The following is a 25,146-nucleotide window of genomic DNA, read 5'->3' as shown; positions in this document are numbered from 1 at the left end:
ACCACACAGTAACTACCCTGTTTTTACCATAATTTGTTAAAAAATGTCAGACACGTCCGCACGAATGTACGAAAACACGGTAATTGAGAAGAAACGTGATATTGTTTTTAATAATCCCGAGAATAATTTTCCTCATTATTAGATTGAGTAATTTCATTTATGATTTACTTCAACATTGGCAGCAATGCATCACGTGTCAATGTGTCAATTTGATTGAGCCAATGGGATCAGGGTTTTTAAAATACGTCTCTGTGTCTAAAAACTTTCTTTTTTAAACTTTTGTCAGTTGAGATTATTACAATAAAATGAACACGGTAATTTGAGTGAAAATACGGTAAATTTTAGCTATGTTTACGGTATTTTCTTCCCGCAAGGTTGGCAACACTGATTGTAAATAATTTCGATTTCGAAAAGTCAAAGTCTAACCTTACTTTTACACGTTTATTTTTTCATTGTTTTTATTTAAAATCGACCAATTTATGGCTGACTGAAACCCACGTACTTTAAAAGGTGTTTCAACATCAGCAGCTGAAAAATGAAGAATGCAAAAAGGGGGTCGTTTTCTCAGTCTGAGACAGATTTGGTCAAAAATAAAACGAACGGTGATTCTTTAGTTTCGGAATATGATACAACCAAGAGGAAAAGAAAAGCACAAGCCGAAATTGATTTAGGTGTAGACAGTGGGGCATCAAAAAGACAGAAGAAAAATAAACGCTTGTCTCAGGAAAGTGTGATAGTGGAGGAAACCTCACAGCCCCCAGTTTCCTCAAAAAAGAAGAAAAAGAAGAAATATGTCGATCAGAGTGAGGTTGAGGAACAGCTGCCCCCAGTTGAGTTTGAAACACATGAAGAGAATACAAAAAAGAAGAAACATAAGAAGGAAAGAAAAGAAAATATTACTTCTAAAAAGAAGAAACATGTAGATAATGAGATCCAAGTTGAAGCATATTCAGAGGAAGATACAAAAAGGCACAAACATAAAAAGAAAAAATATGAAGATGATCAGATTGCAGACAGTGAAAGTGATGCTTTAGTTGCACCTAAAAAGAAGAAAAAGAAACGCAAAAATGAACACGAAGTGATAAAAGAAGAGAAAAGTAAAATAAAGGAAGAGAAGACTGAAAGAAAACGAAAAAAGCAAGAAAACACAAAGTGGAGTGTCATTTTTTCTGATTATAATTTTGACACAGATGATGAGGACCGATTAAAAGAAGAGGTTGCTTGGTTGGAAGCAGAGGCGGAGGAAATAAAAGAAAAAAATCGATTAAATAGTGCAGAAGAAAAGGTATTTGATAGAAAGTGACCACATTTTTCTCAAATTTTTGGTTTGTAGAAACTTAGTGAATTAAGAATAAATGTTCCATGGCCGGTTCCTCCTCTTCATATGATAGAAACCCGAATAACCATGAGACCAAATGAACAACAGAAAAAGGCTATAGAGGACCTGGGGGTACCGATTAAGTCGGCGACTTATTATAGTAAGACTGAAGATGAGCAGATTACCAAAAACTGGAAAGAATTTTGCAAAGTGGGTAATTGTGCAAAAAAATAAACAATTATTGAGTAAATCGCTTACAGATGCACGATCTCCCTGAAGACCCCAAACCCTTCCACAACACGGTGAATCCAGACGGTCAGGTAATCATTTCATTGCCGGAAAGGCTGAATTTCGCTCGATTTTTAGCCCACAACCTCCACGACCGCCTCCTGTGTTCAGTGTACAAGAGATTTCGCCGGTTATTCCCTCAGCAACAACAGAAAACCGGAAGGTAGAAACCGTCCAAATTTTTTACAGTGTTAATAAAAATGAGTCATGTTTAGTCGATTTACGCCGGAAGAGGACGCCAAAATCGTCAAATACCTGGCAAAATCGTCCAGCAGGACACCGTGCGCAGACTTGGGGGCTTTACTGGGCCGAAACAAGGACGCCATAGAAAAACGGGCCCGCATTCTGAAGGAGGAGGCCAGTTTTGGGAACCTCGACGTTAAATGGGACACCGAGAGGATCCAAGAGTTCATAAATCACGCTGTGGAGGTCACCCAAGTGAAGAAAGTGAAGCATCTGAAGAAACGGGAAATCACGACTGAAGAATGGCGCCGTTTAGAGGAGAGATTGCGCATCCCAGTGCGCAAATTACAGAAAGGGTGGGCGTGCCGGATTTACCCGACGTTGTTTGTGAAAGTCCACGCAAGCACCATGCAAGTGAAAGAGAGTCTCATACGGCTGTAAGTCACCACACTGGATGACACTTTTCGACTAAAACCAGTGGCGTTTACGGATTTTTTTTTTTAGATTAGTACAGAGGGGTGAACGTGATTTTAAAACAGTCGATTGGAATTTAATTCAGGAGGAGCTGGGTCAAGACGGTCAAGGTTTCACAGGGCGAGGTCTCCACGAGTTGCTACAAGGCATGATTTATCATTGCGTTCCGGTTGAGCAACGAAACGACGCAAAAGGTACTAATTTATGTCTTAAGGCCGTGTGACACGATGCTAAATTTATGACAAATTTTAGCGAGATAAATTTTGTGCAAAAAATTGTACCGTGTCATACACAATTTACATGCTAAATTTGTGTGCAAATTTTGGTGAGAAATTATTTAGGACACGTTCTAAATACTGACTAAATTTGTTACGAAAACTGTGCAGTACGATAAGGCGCAACCGGTACGACGCCATGATGAAATCAACATAACCAAACAGTTCTTTTGCCCACAAATTGAGCACCCGTTAATCTCAAAAAAATTTGATATGCAATTGGATCTTCTGGCAACAACTCGGTATTTAACATGTTTAAAATATCTCGTCCTTCTTGTCGCCTTGTTAACCAAGGTCTGCTCCATAGTGAACGTCGTTTTCTTCTTTGAATTTTCCGATTTGTTTTATAGGCATAGCAGCTTAGAACAATACTCGAAGCAGCAATAGTTGTATAAACAAGTATTTCCTCACAATTCATTATAAATGATTAATAAGTAAATAATAAACAAACAAATTGTAGGTTATGTCACAGAGGTTATGTTGAAAAACGCACCTTACCAATCACCATTACCAACACTATTTCTTAAATTCCCGAAAATTTTCACTCACTACGCATGCGCGAATGGTAAATTTACAAGAGAATTTAGTAAGGTGGCATACAGGAGATATATTGTTTAGTTGTAAATTTAGTTACATTTTTTCGAACTAAATTTCGTACAAAAATTTGTCATAAATTTAGCATCGTGTCACACGGCCTTTACTAAACTAGATAATATTGTGTTTTCAGTGTGTTTAGAATATCTGCAACAAATTTTAAAAAACGGGGGTATGAGAGGCCGCAAAATAAAAAAAATACATGTGAATGACGAGAACGAGATACTCACGTGATGAAATTGCAGAAAAAGGAACTATCAACACAAAAACAGGATACATTCCATAACTGGAAACCCCCACATCCACTGCAATGACTTTATTGTACCTTTACAAACTTAAACTTATTACGAAATAAATTTTACTTTTGTGAATACTCCTTAACTCTGAACCTTAAAAGAACAAACTTAGATAAATTCGTCGGGCTCTCTGGGCGCGTCCAGGTCTCTGTAGTGAATCACGGGCCTAAAATCTCCGCCTCCGCCCCTGCAACTCACCAACTTTACGCAATGTAACCACAAGGTCTGAATATTTACCTCGATCGTGGCGTGTAGCCTCTGGATCTCTGCGAATACCCCTGGTTGTAGTAGGGCGGTAACCGGCCGTACCCCCCGAACGACCCTCCGTACGAGGGGTGGTTGTACGTCGGGGGCTCCTCCCGCTTAGGCTGGGGGGCCTCGGCCAACATCGGCCTCTTCGGGTCGCGCAGATAGTTATTGAAATACTCCACCTCCTTCTTCACTTCTTCGATTTTCTCGGCGTGTTTGTTGAAGATGTGCTTGCGGACGAAGTTCGGACCTTTGAACTTCTTTCCCGACAGAGGGCACAACCACTTTTCTTTGGCTAATTCTCGCGTGTTCGCTTGCACGAACTTGTCGATTTCCGTGTCCACGTCCTTGAGGGACAAGTTGATCAGCTTGGTCTCGTTTTTGTTCTCGTCGCGTGGCTTCTCTGGGAGGAAACTCGCCATTTTGGCTTCGATTGGCACGCCAATGAACTGAGTCATGTCGGTCTGGAATTTTTTCGGTCGCGATTAAACTTATCTCGATCGTGCGGAAAAAACTTACTTTTGTGGTGGGCGGGGGGCCTCGTGCGTGCAAAATCCCGCACCTGTTGGGCATCTCGTCTTCGTTCGGATACTCGCAGTGGTTGTAATAGTCGACGGAGTGAACGACACGTAGGTATAAAATAATTCTGTCGAGTACGGCTATCAAATTCTCGTCCCGGTCCACCGTGGTGGCGGAATCCTGGGTCTCGGCGGTCGGTTCCAGACCCAGGAGTTCCTCTTCTTCGGCGCTCGCTTCCTCGATGAGGTAGTCGGTGATGTTGTGGAGGACTGGGTTGTTCGAAACCAGACCGAAGGTCTGTTGGGGTTTTTCCTTCTTGTCTTCGTCCAGCCAAAGCCCCACTTTGTTGTCGAGATGCAGCGCCACCTAACACACACAGAGGTCATTTTCAATTTTTGGATTTTTGAACTTTTCGAATCAAAAAATGAAAAAACAAAAAACTGTAATTTTGAAAATCTAAAAATTGGAACTCAAGAATTTGATAAACTTAAAAATCGAAATCCTGAAATATTGAAAATTAAAGAAATAATAATAAAAAATTTAATTCAATAATTAGAAATTTGACAAATCAAAAAATCGAAGACGAGAAAGATAAAATCGAAACACTGAAAAATTGAGAAATCGAAAAGTGAAAAATTGGAAAATCGAAAAAAAGAGAAACTCAACTAAAAAACTGAAAAATTGAAAAATCACAAATTCCAATTTCTCGATTTTTCAATTTTTAGACTTTGTTGTTTTTCATTTTCTGGTTTTTTTGGATTTTTCGATTTTCCAATGTCTCGATTTTTCGACTTTTTGAAAGATTGACAAACATAAAAATCTAAAAATTGGTAAATTGAAAAATTTAGAAATTGTGAAATCGACAAATCGAAAGTTTGAAAAATTGAGGATTTCTCAATTTTTTTATTCGACTTTACGATTTGGAAAGTCGAATAAATTGGAAAACGAAAAATCAGAAAACTCAAAAAATCCAAACATCGAATAATCGAAAAATTAAGAAATCGAAAAATCCAAGAACAGAACAATCAAAAGTTGAAAATTCGAGCAATTGTAAGGTATAGAAATTGAAAAATCAAAAATTTGTATAATGGAAATGTTGGAACATAAAAAATAAAAAAAAAAAACTGTGAAACAGCTAACAAATTGAGGAATCTAAAAATTGAAAAATGGATAAACCGAAAAAAATAAAAAATGAAAAATCACAAGGAACAAAACAATCAAAACACTGAAAATTCGAGAAATTGAAATATCAAAAAAATTGAAAAAGCGAAAATTTGTATAACCAAAAAATTATAAAGTTGAAAGATCGAATAGTCGAAGAATTAATAAATCGATAACTCGAATATCAAAAAAATTGAAAATTAGAGAAATTGAAAGATTTGAAATTTGAAAAATCGAAAATATAGAAAATACGAAAATTAAAAAACTGAAACAGCGAATAAATTGAAGAATCTAAAAATTGAAAAATCGAAAAACTGAAAAGTTGAAACATCAGACAGTCGAAAAATTAAGAAATCAATAAATCGAGGAACTGAAATAAAAAAACTGAAAATTCCAGATACTGAAAAATTTGAAACTTGAAAACTCGAAAATTTGTATAATTGAAAAACTGGAAAATAGAAAAATTAAAAAACTGAAACAACGAATCGAAAAAGTGTAAAATCGAAAAATTGAGGACGAGAAAGACCAAAATCGAAAAATTGAAAAATCACAAATTCCAATTTCTCGATTTTTCAATTTTTAGACTTTGCTGTTTTTCATTTTCTGGTTTTTTATTTATATTTTTCGATTTTCCAATGTCTCGATTTTTTGACTTTTTGAAAGATTGACAAACATAAAAATCGAAAAACTGATAAATTGAAAAATTTAGAAATTGCGAAATCGACAAATCGAAGGTTTGAAAAATTGAGAAATCGAAAAGTCACATAAATTGGAAAACGAAAAATCAGAAAACTCAAAAAAAACAAACATCGAATAATCGAAAAATTAAGAAATCGAAAAATCCAGGAACAGAACAATCAAAAGTTGAAAATTCGAACAATTGACAGGTCTAGAAATTGAAAAATCGAAAATTTGTATAATCGAAATGTTGGAACATAAAAAAATAAAAAAAACTGAAACAGCTAATAAATTGAGGAATCTAAAAACTGAAAAATCGAAAATTTGTATAACCAAAAAATTAAAAAGTTGAAAAATCACTAGGAACAAAACAATCAAAACACTGAAAATTCGAGAAATTGAAATATCAAAAAAATTGAAAAATCGAAAATTTGTATAACCAAAAAATTAAAAAGTTGAAAGATCCAATAGTCGAACAATTAATAAATCGATAACTCGAGGAAATGAAATATCAAAAAATTGAAAATTAGAGAAATTGAATGATTTGAAATTTGAAAAATCGAAAATTTGTATAATCGAAAAGATAGAAAATACGAAAATTAAAAAACTGAAACAGCGAATAAATTGAAGAATCTAAAAATTGAAAAACTGAAAAGTTGAAACATCAGACAGTCGAAAAATTAAGAAATCAATAAATCGAGGAACTGAAATAAAAAAACTGAAAATTCCATATACTGAAAAATTTGAAACTTGAAAACTCGAAAATTTGTATAATCGAAAAACTGGAAAATAGAAAAATTAAAAAACTGAAACAACGAATCGAAAAAGTGTAAAATCGAAAAATTGAGGACGAGAAAGACCAAAATCGAAAAATTGAAAAATCACAAATTCCAATTTCTACATTTTTCAATTTTTAGACTTTGCTGTTTTTCATTTTCTGGTTTTTTATTTATATTTTTCGATTTTCAAATGTCTCGATTTTTTGACTTTTTGAAAGATTGACAAACATAAAAATCGAAAAACTGATGAATTGAAAAATTTAGAAATTGCGAAATCGACAAATCGAAAGTTTGAAAAATTGAGAAACCGGAAAGTCGCATAAATTGGAAAATCGAAAAATCAGAAAACTCAAAAAATCCAAACATCGAATAATCGAAAAATCCAGGAACAGAACAATCAAAAGTTGAAAATTCGAACAATTGACAGGTCTAGAAATTGAAAAATCGAAAATTTGTATAATCGAAATGTTGGAACATAAAAAAATAAAAAAAACTGAAACAGCTAATAAATTGAGGAATCTAAAAACTGAAAAATCGAAAATTTGTATAACCAAAAAATTAAAAAGTTGAAAAATCACTAGGAACAAAACAATCAAAACACTGAAGATTCGAGAAATTGAAATATCAAAAAATTGAAAATTAGAGAAATTGAATGATTTGAAATTTGAAAAATCGAAAATTTGTATAATCGAAAAAATAGAAAATACGAAAATTAAAAAACTGAAAAGTTGAAACATCAGACAGTCGAAAAATTAAGAAATCAATAAATCGAGGAACTGAAACAAAAAAATTGAAAATTTCAGATATTGAAAGATTTGAAACTTGAAAACTCGAAAATTTGTATAATTGAAAAACTCGAAAATAGAGAAATTAAAAAACTGAAACAACGAATCGAAAAAGTGTAAAATCGAAAAATTGAGGACGAGAAACCAAAATCGAAAAACTGAAAAATCACAAACGTCAATTTCTCGATTTTTCAATTTTTAGGTTTTGCTGTTTTTCATTTTCTGGTTTTTTATATTTTTCGATTTTCCAATGTCTCGATTTTTTGACTTTTTGAAAGATTGACAAACATAAAAATCGAAAAACTGATAAATTGAAAAATTTAGAAGTTGCGAAATCGACAAATCGAAAGTTTGAAAAATTGAGAAATCGGAAAGTCTCATAAATTGGAAAATCGAAAAATCCAGGAACAGAACAATCAAAAGTTGAAAATTCGACTACTTGAAAGGTCTAGAAATTGAAATCGAAAATTTGTATAATCGAAATGTTGGAACATAAAAAAATAAAAAAAACTGAAACAGCTAATAAATTGAGGAATCTAAAAATTGAAAAATCGAAAATGTGTATAACCAAAAAATTAAAAAGTTGAAAAATCACGAGGACAATCAAAACACTGAAAATTCGAGAAATTGAAATATCAAAAAAAATTGAAAAATCGAAAATTTGTATAACCAAAAAATTAAAAAGTTGAAAGATCCAATAGTCGAAGAATTAATAAATCGATAACTCGAGGAAATGAAATATCAAAAAATTGAAAATTAGAGAAATTGAATGATTTGAAATTTGAAAAATCGAAAATTTGTATAATTGAAAAGATAGAAAATACGAAAATTAAAAAAATGAAACAGCGAATAAATCGAAGAATCTAAAAATTGAAAAACTGAAAAGTTGAAATATCAGACAGTCGAAAAATTAAGAAATCAATAAATCGAGGAACTGAAACAAAAAAAAATTGAAAATTCCAGATATTGAAAGATTTGAAACTTGAAAACTCGAAAATTTGTATAATTGAAAAACTGGAAAATAAAAATTGAGGACGAGAAAGACCAAAATCGAAAAACTGAAAAATCACAAATGTCAATTTCTCGATTTTTCAATTTTTAGGTTTTGCTGTTTTTCATTTTCTGGTTTTTTATATTTTTCGATTTTCCAATGTCTCGATTTTTTGACTTTTTGAAAGATTGACAAACATAAAAATCGATAAACTGATAAATTGAAAAATTTAGAAGTTGCGAAATCGACAAATCGAAAGTTTGAAAAATTGAGAAATCGGAAAGTCCCATAAATTGGAAAATCGAAAAAACAAAAAACTCAACAAATCGAAAGATCGAATAATCGAAAAATCCAGGAACAGAACAATCAAAAGTTGAAAATTCGAGTACTTGAAAGGTCTCGAAATTGAAATCGAAAATTTGTATAATCGAAATGTTGGAACTTAAAAAAATAAAAAAAACTGAAACAGCTAATAAATTGAGGAATCTAAAAATTGAAAAATCGAAAATTTGTATAACCAAAAAATTAAAAAGTTGAAAAATCACAAGGAACAAAACAATCAAAACACTGAAAATTCGAGAAATTGAAATATCAAAAAAATTGAAAAATCGAAAATTTGTATAACCAAAAAATTAAAAAGTTGAAAGATCCAATAGTCGAAGAATTAATAAATCGACAACTCGAGGAAATGAAATATCAAAAAATTGAAAATTAGAGAAATTGAAAGATTTGAAATTTGAAAAATCGAAAATTTGTATAATCGAAAAGACAGAAAATACGAAAATTAAGAAACTGAAACAGCGAATAAATTGAAGAATCTAAAAATTGAAAAATCGAAAAACTGAAAAGTTGAAACATCAGACAGTCGAAAAATTAAGAAATCAATAAATCGAGGAACTGAAATAAAAAAACTGAAAATTCCAGATACTGAAAAATTTGAAACTTGAAAACTCGAAAATTTGTATAATCGAAAAACTGGAAAATAGAAAAATTAAAAAACTGAAACAACGAATCGAAAAAGTGTAAAATCGAAAAATTGAGGACGAGAAAGACCAAAATCGAAAAATTGAAAAATCACAAATTCCAATTTCTCGATTTTTCAATTTTTAGGCTTTGCTGTTTTTCATTTTCTGGTTTTTTATTTATATTTTTCGATTTTCCAATGTCTCGATTTTTTGACTTTTTGAAAGATTGACAAACATAAAAATCGAAAAACTGATGAATTGAAAAATTTAGAAATTGCGAAATCGACAAATCGAAGGTTTGAAAAATTGAGAAATCGAAAAGTCACATAAATTGGAAAACGAAAAATCAGAAAACTCAAAAAAAACAAACATCGAATAATCGAAAAATTAAGAAATCGAAAAGTCCAGGAACAGAACAATCAAAAGTTGAAAATTCGAGCAATTGACAGGTCTAGAAATTGAAAAATCGAAAATTTGTATAATCGAAATGTTGAAACATGAAAAAATAAAAAAAACTGAAACAGCTATTAAATTGAGGAATCTAAAAATTGAAAAATCGAAAATTTGTATAACCAAAAAATTAAAAAGTTGAAAAATCACAAGGAACAAAACAATCAAAACACTGAAGATTCGAGAAATTGAAATATCAAAAAAATTGAAAAATCGAAAATTTGTATAACCAAAAAATTAAAAAGTTGAAAGATCCAATAGTCGAAGAATTAATAAATCGATAACTCCAGGAAATGAAATATCAAAAAATTGAAAATTAGAGAAATTGAATGATTTGAAATTTGAAAAATCGAAAATTTGTATAATCGAAAAGATAGAAAATACGAAAATTAAAAAACTGAAACAGCGAATAAATTGAAGAAACTGAAACAAAAAAAAATTGAAAATTCCAGATATTGAAAGATTTGAAACTTGAAAACTCGAAAATTTGTACAATTGAAAAACTAGAAAATAGAAAAATTAAAAAACTGAAACAACGAATCGAAAAAGTGTAAAATCGAAAAATTGAGGACGAGAAACCAAAATCGAAAAACTGAAAAATCACAAACGTCAATTTCTCGATTTTTCAATTTTTAGGTTTTGCTATTTTTCATTTTCTGGTTTTTTTATATTTTTCGATTTTCCAATGTCTCGATTTTTTGACTTTTTGAAAGATTGACAAACATAAAAATCGAAAAACTGATAAACTGAAAAATTTAGAAATTGCGAAATCGACAAATCGGAAGTTTGAAAAATTGAGAAATCGGAAAATCGCATAAATTGGAAAACCGAAAAAGCAGAAAATTCAAAAAATCGAAAATTTGAGAAATGGAAGAATTAAAAACCTGTGACAACGAATAGTTGAAAAGTGAAAAAGCGATGAATTGAAAATTTGAATAATTGAAAAAGAGAGAAATCGAAAAATCGAGGGCGAGAAAGATGAAAATAGAAAAGTCGAAAAATCGGAAAATCCAGAAATTGAAAAATCGGAAAAGTTAACTCTCACGATTTTTCGGCTTAAAAAAATTGGTCGAACGTTGTTTTGGCAGAACTTCCTAAAAAAAAAATCATAAAATCCAAAGAAACATTGGAAAAATAAAGGACATGAAAAAACGAAAAATTGTGATATAAAAGCGAGAAAACGAAAATTAAAAAATCGAAAAATGAAAAATATTAAAATCAAAAATTGAAAAAAAAACGAAAAATAATGACACGGAAACACTGAAAAATGGAAAACCTGAAAAATGAAAGAGTACAAAAAAACTTTATACCTTGGCCGAAATCCGGATGTCCGACCGCACCACCTGCTTGTGGGCGGTGATCCCATTAATGGGCCTGATCCGGCGGCTCAGATCCCTGTTCACGATGGCCCCCAGCTCGCAGTCCCTCAGCCTTATGTTGTTCAAATTCCAACAGATCTCCTTGATGTTGGCGTCCCTCTTGAACGTGACCCAACCCCTTCTCAGCCAGCGCCTCTCGGGCTGGGGGTCGGCCAACGCCACCCTCAGGAAGCCCTCGTACCGCCCGCACACCGCCTCCACCTCCTGCTTGGTAATCGTCGGCGCTAAGTTCCTCAAGAAAATCGACGTCGTCTTGTGCAGCGACTTCGGCTTTTCGGGCTTGTCGTCGTCCACCATCTCGATCTGCTCCTTCACCTCCTCCTTCGGCTTCTCTTTCTCCCTCTCCCTCTCCCTATCGACTTCTTCTTCGCCCTCCTCCTTCTTCTCCTTGTTCTCTTTCTCCTCCTCGCTCTCGCTGTCGCTGCTGGACGAGCCGGCGCCGCTGCTACTCCCAGAGAACGAACGTTTGCGTTTTTTATCCTCTTTCTGTTCCTTTTTTTCTTCGTTTACCTCGCCGGCTTCGATCTCTTTCGGCTGCTCGATCGTCTCGGGCTCTTTCTTCTCGTCCTCGACTTCCATCTTCTCGGGTTCTTTGATTTCTTCTTCGGGAGGCGGCGCGTCGTCTTTCTTGTCGGGCTCGATTTCGCCGTCTTCGGTGGCGGCGTTGTCGGTTTCGCCGTTCTCTTGTGTTTCGGGCTCCTCGGGCTTGGGTTTCTCGACAGGGGGCTCCTCTTTTTTGGGGGGGACTTCCTCGACGGGCTTTTCGGGAAGAACGTCCTCTTTCGTTTTTTCCTTGATACGTTCTTCAAGTTCTAAAGTACGATTGATTTACAATAAACATTATTTTTGTTCCAGATTAAAAAATACCTGTATATTCCTGCTCCAGTATAGCCAGATCTTCGTCAGTGCCACCTTCCAGTTTTATAACGACCGTATCCAGCAATTTAAGCAAGTCGTTCGTTTTGGCACAATCTACAGAAACTGCAAGTTTGCCACTATTCATCAAGTCCAAGAAAACCTCAACTCTTTTCTGCAAACGACATGACAGAAATCAAACTTTTAAAAAACCCTAATTACATAGATAAATAATACTACGTAAAATAGAATGCAAAGTCGGCTGTAATGCGTGTCCCAGGTTTGTGTCTAGGCTTATGTACCGGCCACATAATAAGAGATAGCACTGATAGCAGTGAAGTATTTTTTTTCCAAAAATTACTTGGCGACAACTTCCACAGCCAATTTTAAGAAACAATAAAAAAAACTAATGTCATTTATGATCAGTATAAAAGTGTCATTTGTGTGATTATACGTGATAACAAAGCGTAAAATATGAAACTGTGCAGTGTTTTGAAATGTCTAAACACTAAAATTATTAAACGCCATCGTTTTCCCAACCCATACAAATACAACGAGCGTTTTAAAATTTGGTTGGAACGGACAGGGAATCCAAATTTATGCAAATTAGATCCCATGAAAATATATAAAAATGGATATTTTCTTTGCGATGTACATTTTAAAGAAACGGATTTTGGCCCCAATCAAAAACTTAAAAATACTGCTATTTCTACAATTCAAATTATGCATGGTAAATATTTGTGTGCAAGTGAATGCCATAGATAATTTTTACAATAATTTCAGATAATATGAACGACTCCGAAAGACACACCCATGATCCCGTAAACCCTATTTCTATACTGGATTCTCAAAAATTTCGTACTGAAGTATCTCGAAATTCCAGAGAAACCCTAAACGAAACTTTAAACCAAGAATCTTCTCGAATACTAAATTTACATTCAAATTCTAGGAATATTTCGCGTACAGCCCGTAGAAACAAAATTAAGGTAGCTTCGTATCGCCAACGATTGAAATTATACTCCAAATTTGAAGTAAAATTAGAAAGCAAAATTTTAAGTCAGGATGCTATAAATTTTTGTTTATCACAATTAAAAAGACGAAATGTCAAACCAAAGGGTCGCAGGTTTACCACTGAAGATAAATTATTTGCATTAATGTTTTATAAACAGTCTGGGAGATGTTATAGAAAAATGAGACAGATTTTTGCACTGCCTTCACGTCAAACAATTATGTCTATGTTGAACAAAATTCCAGTAGACGTTGGTATAAACAAAATAATTTTCGACAATCTTAAAGAATCTGCTTCAAAATTAAATAACCAAGATAGAATATGTGCATTAATTTTTGATGAAATGTCCATAATGCCCCACATAGACTGTGACAAATACACGGATACATTTTTCGGATTTCAAAATTTTGGATTTGAACAAAATTTACAGATAGCAGATCATGTTCTTGTTTTTTTCATTCGCGGAGTGTTTAAAAAATGGCAACAGCCAATATACTTTGCATTTTCTTTTTCGTCTACAAAATCTTACATATTGACAACTATTATAAAAACTCTGGTTGAAAAAATACAAAATTGTGGATTCAAAATTCTGGTTACAATTTGTGATCAAGGCCAACCAAACCAAGCAGCTATAAATTCTCTGCTAAAGGAGTCGAAACAACGTTATATACATAAAGGGATGGAACCTAAAAGAAGAATTTTATTAGGGGATCAAGAAATTATTCCATTATATGACACGCCTCATTTAATTAAATGTATTAGGAACAATCTGCCTACTAAAAATTTAGTGTGGAAAACAAGCGAGGAAATTTTGGTTGCAAATTGGAAACATATAATCGATGCGTACTACAGTGATCAAACATGTGGAGAATTACGGGCTCTACACAAAATTACGGATCTCCACGTAATTCCGGAAAAAATTCAAAAGATGAAGGTGTGCTATGCGACACAAGTTTTGAGTCACTCAATGGCATCGACTATTACGCTATTGGTTAAATCTAGTAAATACAAATTTAAAAATAATTAACAGATTCATTTACAATTTAATTTTAGAGCCGAATGCAGTTTAACACAGGAGGCAATGGGAACAGCACGAATTATAAAATTTTTTGACAAGCTCTTCGACAGTGTAAATGGCAGTACTTTTCAACCACGGTGCGGAAAACCATTTTCTGCGGGCGTATTTAAATCTTCTGGTCATAAACATTTTTGGAAGGAAGCTATCAAAATTTTGGGTGATATGTATTTCGTCGATGAGGCCGGAAAAATGGTAGTACCTCCGTGTATAAAAAACTGGATTGCAACGTTAGAAGGTTTTGTGGATTTACATACAATTTGAGTAGAACAGGGCAGGTGCAAATATTTTTTACCTAGATGTTTAAATCAAGATGTTATTGAAAACTATTTTGGCAAAATCAGAAGTCAAAGAAATCGAGCAACTAATCTAACGGCAGCCCAATTTAAGGAAAGTTTCAAATCTCTATTATTACGCAATTTTTATAGTTCAAATTCAGTGGGCGCAAACTGCGAGAAAACGAACATACCGGATTTATTTCATATTAAAGGACTTGTGGATAAAAACATAAATCAACCTTCAGTAAATGAAACGAGTTACGAAATTTTAAACGTGAATATGTACATTTCAAAACTGTTTCCATATAATTTAGAAAAAGATCTTCATAAAAGTATTGTTGGTTATGTGTCTGGCTGGGTTGCGAAAACATTAAGAAATTTGAAGTGTGAATATTGTAAAACCCAAATTTTAAACAATTTTTCGGAAGACGAACAATGTTACAAATTAATACGTATAAGAGAATACAATTGTAATAACAGAAAATTGCAATATTGTAAGTTAGATTTTATAAAAAACATTAACAGAATTTATAATATTTCAAGAATCATTTTAAACAATTGTACATCTTTCGACAACATCAAAAACAAAATTTCGTTTATAGTATCTCATCATGTCAAATTTTCGTTTCATTGTGAACATAAGGAATTAATTGAAAGTGAAATATGTAATAAAATTATATATTTAACAATTTTTACGTTTGTAAAAGGTTTGAATTTAATTTTAAGCGGTCGCGATACAAGAGTTTCCACACATAAAAATGCATTATATCAAAATGCTTGTATAATGTACCAAAAAAAATTAAAGTCAAAAAAACGTAGACAATACTAATAAATTGTATATTATTCTACTCTGTGTTTTTAATATTATTAGTGATAATAAAAATAAAATATTAATTATAAAATATGCAGCAATGACGCATCTAGTAGTTCATGCTTTAGCACCGGCCACAAGGCACCAGGGGGCGTTTATTGAGACCAAAAATCAAGTGGGAGTTTGCATTCTATTTACGTAGTATTATTTATCTATGCCTAATTACCTTCAGTGCTGCCATCTGTTCTTCTTTTCTTTTAACGGAATCCTCTGGGTGGTACTTCAAGCGGAACCTAAAAAGAGACAACGAAACACATCAACTAACACAAAAAATAAAAACTGTTGGACGACATAGTAAAAAAACGTCCATTCACCCGACGCATTCGCATGAGATGAGTAAAAGAATTGTCAAAAACTAACGCCGACGCAACTGTTACCGAAAAAAATTGTATTTGGTCGTATCAGTTGCGTCGTCTCAAGAAAAAACAAGGATGCAAGAAGTGAATAGATGAATCCAAACACCCGCGCACAAACATAATAATCTTGTGGGAGTCATGTTGTGGATTATTGTGTTTGTTTTATCCAAGCACACCAAACATACATGTACATATAATAAATTGATAATATTTCATCTTCGTGAATCTCACCTGTCAATTTAAACCCTAACAAAGTACGCGAAAGCATATGCATTGCGCGCATAGCTTTTCAAACGGTTTAAAATAATTCCACATTTCATATCTATATTCAATTCAATATTACTTTTAACGTAGTGTATTCACATGTTTTTCACACACAAAACACATAATTATATTTTACGAAGATGTCAGGAAGTCTCGAATCAGTGCTGTAGAGAAAAAGGCTTTTTAAAGTAACATGTTGGGGAAAAGTTAAATCTATCTTAACCTTATTTTGTACAGTTAGAGCTACTAGTTGATTAGTTACTCTGAAAAATACCATTTAAGGCGTGAAGATGGATGTAACTCAACTTACTCGGATCGTCAAGGAAAAGCGTGCATTACATACACCTTCAAGGCAAAACTCTGAGTATATTTTTCTGCAGGATATTTTACAAGAATGTACAGAAGTGAGAATACACACCATTCGTCGTCTTTATGGGCAACAAAAAATTCGTTGAGTTGTTGTCTTTGGAACTCCAGTTTGTAGTCATTGTACTTTTCTATTGCCTCCCTATCTGAAATGTTATCGTCCTGGGTGGAAAGGAATGCTTTAAACGACATCATGGGTGGCTGGTGGCCCTCTGCTTGCGAAGACGAAGGCGGTTCTCTGAAGAAATTACCGGCTCTTTAAAACAAGAAGTTCACATTGTTAGAAATCGTTGTTAATTTGACGTTACAAAACACAAACGAATTCTAAAAGAAAAGCGACAAACATGCAAAACATAACTCAATAAATTCTGTAACGGGATTAGTTCTCGGTTAGGCGAAACCTCGGCATTATTTACTCCGTTTCGGTTTTAGGAATCAAGGAAACTCTACTGAAATTAGTAAATTTTTACGCGAGTGATATTTTTTGAAAAAAAAAAAAAAAAAAAAAAATTGTGCTACAACTTTATATATTGTCAAAGCTCTTTTTAACGTAATGACTACGAAATGGTACACGTTTGAAGGTGGCGTTCATTAATATTTAGTAAATATCATAATTAACAACTGATTCACCTAACCTAACAAAAAGGCGTCACCCAAGTGGCGCCCCCTACTACTACCTGCAGCCAGAGTGTTACAAGCGTTAAAATGCAAAAACACATTCCTCATTCCCGTATTTGGGTGGAGTTCCCTACCTGTGTGAGCTCTGGTGGTACGGGGCGTAATGGTTGTAGTAACTGTCGGGGTAGTAATCGTGGCGCAGCCGCTTGGGGGCCGGATCCAGGCTCGGCGAATACCCTCTGTCTCTCACGCCCGCACGGTACTCCCGGGGCCTAGGTCGTGACCAAGAATCACTATAATAATACCAGTAAGCCCATTTAAAACAGATACTGAAGTGCTTACCGTTCCGCCCAGTCGTCCCGAGGCCTGGCCACCCTCTCGGCGCCCCTGTAAGTGGCCTCGGCGCGCTCCCCCCTGAATTTATCGCGCCTTTTGCGGTCGTACTCATCATCACTGTCTGCCATTTCCTGGAAAGAACGAAGAAAAAAGTGCTGCGAAACCGGGCGGAATAAAATAACCGTGCAAACAAACAAGAAGCGAGAAAATTGCGAAAATATGTACCTTTGAGTTATAAAAATAGTTTGTTTTTGTTGATAATCCGGCAAGAGGTGCTGCGTTATCAAGCTGAAATTAGACTATGGCGGACACGTCAAAGATAGCGTGGGGATTTTATGCGGTGGCGACATTGTCTGTCAACAGTGGCGGGCAATTCAAAAACTCGGCTTTCGAAATGGTTTAATTTTTCACGAATTGTGTTTGCTTTTGAGGTGGCGTCTTAAAAACTCGATTTCGATGAAAGAGTGGCTGCAGTGGTCACACTCGTGGGGGCCCGAGTGTGCCATGTGGTGCACCAGTTGGTTGTATCTCGACGTGAAAGTCTTAGGGCAGAAGCGACATTTGTGGGGTTTTTCTCCGGTGTGGATCATTTCGTGCTTTCTTTTTTCGCCGTTGGAGCGGAAGCCCTTGTCGCAGAAATTGCAAACGTAGGGTCGGTCGTCGGTGTGGATCCTGGTGTGGCGTTTCAGCGCCGACTTCATGTAGAAAGTCTTGTCACAGTATTCGCACTTGAAGCTGCGCTCGTTTGTGTGCATTCTCATATGGTAGACTAAAGCGCTAGAGTAGAAGAAGGTTTTTCCACATAGAGTACACAAGTGGTTTCGGACATTGGCATGACTTTTCACGTGAAGGTTCAACGATATTTGGTAGGAAAATTTCCTGTGGCAAATGTGACACTCGAACGTTTTTCCTGCGTGGGTCTGTCTGTGTACTTTCGCCCTACCGAGCGTGTTACTAACGTGGCCACAAATATCGCACAAATATTGCCTCCTCGCACACTTTCTACACCGTGAATTTTCATTCTTTTTTAAACCACAGGTTTTACAAATCTTGAGGAGTCTATAGTGGGCTTGTTTGAAATGACCAACGAGCTCAATTTTCGTAAGACAAGTTATATCACAGTGGGGACACACAAGGTCACTTTTTAAGTTTAAATCTACAGGGCTTTTTTCTGTTGTAGTAAAGTTTGTTGTTGTTTTATTCACAAAAACTGCAGTCACTGCTGTACCTAAATTGTTTAAAAAACCGTCAAAATTCTGTTTGTCTTCTTCTAGGTCTTCCTTGATGACTACATCCTTAATGTCAAATTTGTGTCCAGCGAAAATTAGTTCAACGTCTGTTTTTTCGGGTTTTTCTGGGGGTGAAACGTCGTTGAAGAAAATCGTCAGACTTGCCTCTGAGTTGTGAAACAGAACGTTCAAGTCGTGCGCCGTTTTGAGGGTGGTTTTGCACGACGGGCAAATGAATGAGGGGTACTTGTCGCGCATTATCACCTGAAAACTAGCATGTATGGGTGTTTAAATCATGCGGGTGGTTACTTTTTGTGACATGACTTGTTCCAGTGTTTCCAGAATCGAAAGACACGTTTCGTTATGGTCAATTTCGTCGGTAAGAGGGGTCATGTTGGGGCGCTTCGTAAGGCAAACGCGGCATAGAGTTTGCACTTCGTTGTAGTCTACGGTGTCCATAGCGCGTGCAATCATAAACATTAGTCTCTGAAATAAATATTTTGAATTTTTGCAGGTTATGTCACTTTTGGTGACACTTGGTTTTTTCTGTCATCAGTATTGGCACCACTGAAAATAAAAAATTCATTTTAGTAAAAAAAAAGGTAGATTATGCACAAATTCGATGTCGTTTTTGAATTTTGTATGAAATACTAACAAGGAGTTATTTTTTTTGTTACTAGTTGTTTTAAAAAAAATATTTGTTTGGTGTTTTGACGGTTTAGATGTCGCCCCTGTCGCTTTTTGACATCCGGACGACACTTCCTCTGACGTCAGTTCAAAATGGTGATCCATAGTTTGTGTTAGTAACGAAGTTGGTGTCCTAACGGTTTAAAACTCGCCAAAACTGTGAAATTGTTTGTTTAAATGTACGTTTTAATGGACTTTAACCGCAATGTTTCCCACGAATAAAGCCGACGTCGACAGACACGTAGAAGACAGCCTGAAGAAGATAAATAACGAAACGGAGGTAAGCGTTTTGAAATCGCTGTCATTTCGCCGCACCGAGGAAATTTCTCGAAATTTTCGTCTCCGGGTGTTTCCTCGACCCCGTCGCTCTAAACATATCGATCACCGTCACTCATCCTATTGCGTTTTATTATTGGAAAATGTCTCACACATCAATGTCACATGCAGTGAGTCGCTTTGGCGGGAAATTATTTTTAGATCGCCTTAAAAAAAGTCCGCTCGAAATACTCGAGCGGGATTATTCGGTGTGGTACTTTTTGCGAGCCGTGGGTGGACAGGGCCGGCTTCGCGAGATCGATACAGTGATGCGGAGGTCCGCAATTTTTTTATGGTTCGATGATAGCGGCTAATCAGGGTTTTGTGTTTTTGTGTCTGATATTGCGAATTCTGAGCCCCGATTGCCGTCAAGGTGTGTCGATAGATAGATAGATAGATAGATATATTTGTGCAATATACAAAGCATTTACACAGGTCAAAGAGCCAACAAAAAAAATATAATAAAATACAAAACATAACCAGTAAAATGTCGTACAAGTACGATTCAACACTAGAAAAACAACAGTCCATGGACTGATGTAAACTACTCACAATGTACATATTAAAACTTATACTCTAGGAATTCATTTGCACTATAAAAGGCATGACGCAGGAGAAGTTTCTTTACCTTTATTTTAAAAGCAGAGCCACATAAAGTTCTGTAGCGCTGGGGTAGGTGATTGTATAAGGATATGTTAATGGACAAATTTTTTGTCTTCGTCAATCTAAAACGTCTTGTTCTTACCAAATCAGCTGTTCGGGTATTATATTTATGAATATGATACTGATGAATCATATCACTACGATTTGAGTGAATTTCTATTACCGTGAAATATATAAAAATGCATGGAAGGGTCAATATATTATTCTCAATAAAAAAAAGACGACAGTGCTCGCGACAACCCAAACCCAGCATCACACGAAGGGCCCTCTTTTGTAAGCGGAATATAGTAATAGATAATGGCGAGTTTCCCCATAAAACAATAGCATAAGACATATTTGAATGGAAAAGCGCATAATAGATAGACTTAAGTGCTCCAAAATTAACGATTTCTTTCATTTTTCTTAAAAGAAATATAGTGGAGGAAAGTTTACTGGCCAGACATTTGATATGGTCACACCAGGACAGGTTTGTATCAATTGATAAACCTAGTAATTTTACTGTGTCAGAGTTCCCTACGAGGTTGCTATTGGATGATATTAAGATTTCTTGTGTTTTATTTTTATTAAGTTTTAGAGAGTTAGAGGCAAACCAGATGTCTGCATATTTTTGCGCTGTTTCGGCTTTGTTTAGTAAACTGTTAATACAACGATCTGACGTGATTAGTGAGGTATCATCGGCGTATAGCACACAATTCGCTTTCTTGTTTATAAAATTATAGAAATCGTTTGTATAAATAATAAAAAGCAGGGGCCCTAAAACGGACCCTTGCGGAACACCATGTTTTACTGTTGTAAACGCGGATTGCATGTTATTCACTGCCGAACATTGCTTTCTATTAGATAAATACGAAGAAAAGAGCTTGTGTGGAATGCCTCTAACACCATAGAATTCCAGTTTTGTCATTAGCGTGGTATGACTGACACAGTCAAAGGCTTTGCTTAGATCGCAAAGTGTGACCATATTAATTTCACTATTTTCTAAACCGTCGACTACAAGTTCCATAACTCGTAATAAGGCCTGCGTTGTTGCTTTGCCTGATCTGAAGCCAAATTGTGCTTCGTTGATTACGCGAAATTTCTCAAAATATTTGGTCAGTCGTGATTTAATTAGTATTTCTAAAACTTTGCCAAAGATTGGGATAATGCTAATGGGTCTATAATTGTCAAGCAGAGCCGCATCGCCCTTTTTCTGGATAGGTATAATTTTGCTAAATTTCAAGCTGTCAGGAAACACCCCACTTCCAAGACATTCGTTAAAAAAGTTAGTCAGAGGCGTTAATATTAAACTCACGGTCTCTTTTAGAATTTTAGAATTGATACCGTATATGTCGGTGCAGTTGGAGTTCTTTAGGTTGTTGATAATATTTGAAATTTCGTTATCACATGTAGGCTCTAAGAAAAAATTATTACAAATTTTAGGCATGGTATTCAACAAAATATCCGGTGTACGTACGTCAGTTTTGTCGATCCCTTTTAGAATTTCATCAGCTATATTGGAAAAATAACTGTTAAATTCATTAGCGTCAAATTTTGTGTTTTTCTGACTGGAGTTATTTTTATTTTTATTTCGCAAGCAGTTGATAAATCGCCAGCTGTCTTTGGGAATATTATCAGACTGAGCAATGTACGAGCTGTATGCGTTTTGTTTAGCATTCATTATGGATTTTTTATAAAGGGATCTTGCTTGTTGGTACGCTTTTTTATCACTAAGGTCTTGGGTACAGTCAGAAATTATTTTGATCGCAGCAATTGAATCCCTCATACGTCGCAAGTCGTCGTTAAACCAGCTGATGGTACATTTGTTGGATATGATACGTTTTTTTAGCGGAAAACAGAGTTTGATCAATCGCTGATATGTTGTAACTAGGTATGTAGCAAAAGTGTTAACATCACAATTGGTTTGCATAGATAACCAATCCACGGATATGAGATGATCACGTAATTCGCTTAGACCCATATCATTTACTGGTCTGCTAAAATAATAATTGTTACGGACGATATTACTGACTGCGTGAAGACAAATATATTGACCACTGTGATCAGATAATCCTGGTTCCAATATTCCAAACGAGCACGAATCATCACTCAAATCGGTGATAATATTGTCAACGGCGGTTGCTGTCCATTTAGAAACTCTAGTAGGATCCATTATTTTAGCTTTTAGTCCAAATGATTCGGCAAGATCAAGTAAGGCGTGAATTTCGGCCGATTTAATTAGAATGTCCTTATTGAAATCACCAATCAGAACTAAATAATTAGTTCTTGTAGCTAATGAACTTAGTATTTCTTCAAGTTTGTCTAAGAGTATTTGAAAATGACGTGAAGTTGATGGTCTATAAACTGTGATAATAATTGTTTTAGCTCGAGGGACCTCGACCCCACAGAACTCTGCATGCATTTCGACACAGTATGGATCTAAACAGATGGGTATGCAAGTTAAGCTTTTATGAACATATATGGAAACTCCTCCATGCAATCTTACTTTTCTACAATAAAACGATATTAGTTGGTACTCACTAAAGGTTATCATCTTGAGTATATCCCTATTTACAATCCAATGTTCTGAAAAACACAAAATTTGAAATTTAAATTTTTCACAAAATAATGTAACTTCGTCGATTTTATTGGTGAGGCACTGGATGTTGATGTGAAAAATTGAGAGCAGACTACGCTCAATCATACTTAACAGGCCCCTTTCCGTATTGAAATTAGTTGTTTGAAATGGTTTGGGGTTGATGTTTGTTCCGAAAAAAATTGAATCGGCTGATAGACATCCCCACTGGCCAGAAGTTAGCTGAATACAGAATATCTTTGAGATCCATGTCGGCCCCAATTTTAAACGACCCATTCCTCTGCGTATCATGTGATAATGACTCGATAATAAATTCCTTATTTGGACATTTATTTTTAAGAAACTTGTCGACGTCTTCCACTTTGGTGTTAGCTCGTACTCTTCCTAGATGCAACCAAATTCTTCTTGCTGCCCCAGCAAAATTCAAGTCGGCATCCCCGTTCCCAATAATTGCATTTTTTTGTTTTTTCTTGACGATAGACTGTCGCTGCTGTGTATTTTTCTGACGCTCCGGTATCTTCACCTCTAATCGTCTTTTTTTCTTATCGATTTTTTGGTTGGATACAATGATAGTATTTTGATTATTGGCCTCACTTTTATCTTCGATCGCCGACTTAAAGGAATCATCCTGAAGATGCTCGAAGGATTCTTCATCCCTGTCTGTACGGGGTTTCAAGGTACCGTCATTGACGTCCGTTAATAATCTTACTTGTTCCTTTAAGTCGGATACTTCTTTAAGTAGGCACTGGATATTTTCTACAAGCTCATTTGTTCTCGTTTTTACTGTTTCCTCGATGATTTCACGGAGATTTTCTACACTTAATGATGTCACCAAGCAAGAATCATTGATTTGCGAGTTTTTAGAGCGAGTATTTTTTGTCATAATTGTTCAGATTAAATACCGCGTGCACGTCTAGACTGTACGGCGATTGACCGGCGAATGAAGGACAAGGGGAATCACATTGAATCGATAACATCGAAATTTAAAGCAAAATTGTGTTTGTCAGTGTGGGAACTTTCACTTTCAAAGGAATACGAGCACGGTTTACTTTTACGCGATTTTTTAGTGCGGCTACAATGCTTGAGAAAATCGTATTTGCAAAATGTTGGAGGAAAAGTGTGTCAGTCTATGGGAATGTTGCATAAATGGGGGTTTTAATGCATGCTTAATGTCAAGTTTGTTTATTTCGATTGTGTAATCGAGCAGGTTTGTCAATATAATGACTGTTACGTACGCCACTGGTAATTGCGACTATCGATTTCAGGGCTGCACAAACTCTAGCTACTGACTAGGGGTGTACAAGAAGTTTATTAAATTATTTTGGATATTTAGTCTGCACCAATATGAAACTAAGCATAGAAATAAGTTTTTCTAGCTAGTTTTTAGTTCTTTTTTATTGTGATTTCAATTGAAAGTCTTTTTGTACTGTTGAATTCTGCCTACTGGAAATTTATACTAATTTCCAGAATTTGCCGTTTTCTTGAGATGGCATACCAAATTTACATTTGGAATTATTGGTTGCCTACCTATCAGGCAGCAAACATTGAAAAACTGACAGGGACTTGCTAGAGGGGTTATAACAATTGTTTTCTTTTTTCATTGATAAAATGATACTAATATTGATGTATTATACATCAAACTGTAGCTTTTTCATGCCCTAAGTCCCTAAAACAGAAATAAATATCATGAAAAATAAGGTAAGAATTCAAGGCGGATTTATAAACCACAGTGTAGGTGTAAGTTATTTTATAAAATGTCAATAACATTCATTCGGAAAAATTTTGTGATGAGGTCATTTTTTGGGAATTTTGTAGTTAGAATTACTCATATTAAATTTTTTTCTTGATAAATAGTAATAATATTGTGTCGACCTACTCCACTTTAGTAACGAGTTTGGTTGAATAAATATATAAAGATTTATTTACGGAATAATTCCATTTATAGGATAAATTAATTACGAATCTTAAATAGGGCCTTATTCAAACTTGCCTGTAGTCTATTGTTCCACCTTAAGAAAGTTAGACAGAAAAATGACATTTGAGACGAGCAACGACTAAAGTTAGGTTATGATTGTCAATTTGTGATAGGCGACGCCCATGTTATCATCTTTTTTTTTTTTAATGGGAAGTTTTAGTATTTTTACTTCCCGAGCGTAAGCAAAGGAAGTATTGTAATCGAGTCCGTCGGCCGACTCTCTACTTTTACGTTTTCTCGATCTTTCATGACCCCTAGAAGACGAAGAAATAGGTCTCCCATTTCCGTCTGTC

General features: G+C 34.9%; 4 protein-coding genes across 13 annotated transcripts in view; 2 read left to right on the top strand and 2 right to left on the bottom strand.

The window, feature by feature from the left end:
- The first annotated feature begins 306 nt into the window (after positions 1–306).
- Positions 307–3,503, top strand: LOC135127551 (uncharacterized). The gene is made up of 6 exons (XM_064054014.1): positions 307–1,285; positions 1,334–1,528; positions 1,579–1,769; positions 1,822–2,226; positions 2,294–2,457; positions 3,266–3,503. The coding sequence occupies exons 1-6, from the start codon at positions 536–538 to the stop codon at positions 3,364–3,366; spliced, it is 1,806 nt and encodes a 601-aa protein (XP_063910084.1). The 5' UTR covers positions 307–535; the 3' UTR covers positions 3,367–3,503.
- Positions 3,407–17,736, bottom strand: LOC135127549 (serrate RNA effector molecule homolog). 8 transcript variants are annotated; one of them, XM_064054005.1, is made up of 11 exons: positions 17,638–17,736; positions 17,419–17,543; positions 17,211–17,369; positions 16,511–16,714; positions 15,639–15,705; positions 12,252–12,414; positions 11,316–12,196; positions 4,197–4,562; positions 3,666–4,141; positions 3,495–3,615; positions 3,407–3,437 (listed from the first exon to the last, which is right to left on the bottom strand). In XM_064054005.1, the coding sequence occupies exons 2-10, from the start codon at positions 17,538–17,540 to the stop codon at positions 3,537–3,539; spliced, it is 2,517 nt and encodes an 838-aa protein (XP_063910075.1). In that variant the 5' UTR covers positions 17,541–17,543; positions 17,638–17,736; the 3' UTR covers positions 3,407–3,437; positions 3,495–3,536. The 8 variants fall into 8 exon arrangements, with proteins under 8 accessions (XP_063910075.1, XP_063910074.1, XP_063910079.1 ...); XM_064054004.1 differs by having other exon boundaries at positions 3,434–3,615; XM_064054009.1 differs by having other exon boundaries at positions 3,434–3,615; positions 17,211–17,348.
- A 63-nt stretch (positions 17,737–17,799) lies between these two features.
- Positions 17,800–22,896, bottom strand: LOC135127553 (zinc finger protein 879-like). 2 transcript variants are annotated; one of them, XM_064054020.1, is made up of 3 exons: positions 22,824–22,896; positions 18,951–19,208; positions 17,800–18,905 (listed from the first exon to the last, which is right to left on the bottom strand). In XM_064054020.1, the coding sequence occupies exons 2-3, from the start codon at positions 19,119–19,121 to the stop codon at positions 17,820–17,822; spliced, it is 1,257 nt and encodes a 418-aa protein (XP_063910090.1). In that variant the 5' UTR covers positions 19,122–19,208; positions 22,824–22,896; the 3' UTR covers positions 17,800–17,819. The 2 variants fall into 2 exon arrangements, with proteins under 2 accessions (XP_063910090.1, XP_063910089.1); XM_064054019.1 differs by lacking the exon at positions 22,824–22,896 and adding an exon at positions 19,297–19,366.
- Positions 19,423–25,146, top strand: part of LOC135127547 (E3 SUMO-protein ligase RanBP2-like) — a 22,601-nt gene continuing 16,877 nt past the window's right edge. For both annotated transcript variants that reach the window (XM_064053998.1, XM_064053996.1), the window contains exon 1: positions 19,423–19,608. In XM_064053998.1, the coding sequence (XP_063910068.1) occupies positions 19,534–19,608 (75 nt within the window). In that variant the 5' untranslated portion in view covers positions 19,423–19,533. The remainder of the gene's footprint in view (positions 19,609–25,146) is intronic.

This window comes from Zophobas morio, unplaced genomic scaffold (genome assembly GCF_036711695.1).
Source record: "Zophobas morio isolate AGI-343-1 ecotype UQ-CSIRO unplaced genomic scaffold, CSIRO_AGI_Zmor_V1 ptg000012l, whole genome shotgun sequence".
NCBI classification, from domain to species: Eukaryota; Metazoa; Arthropoda; class Insecta; order Coleoptera; family Tenebrionidae; genus Zophobas; species Zophobas morio.
The sequence above is the reverse complement of the archived record's forward strand: the minus strand, read 5'-3'. Positions and strand labels throughout refer to the sequence as shown.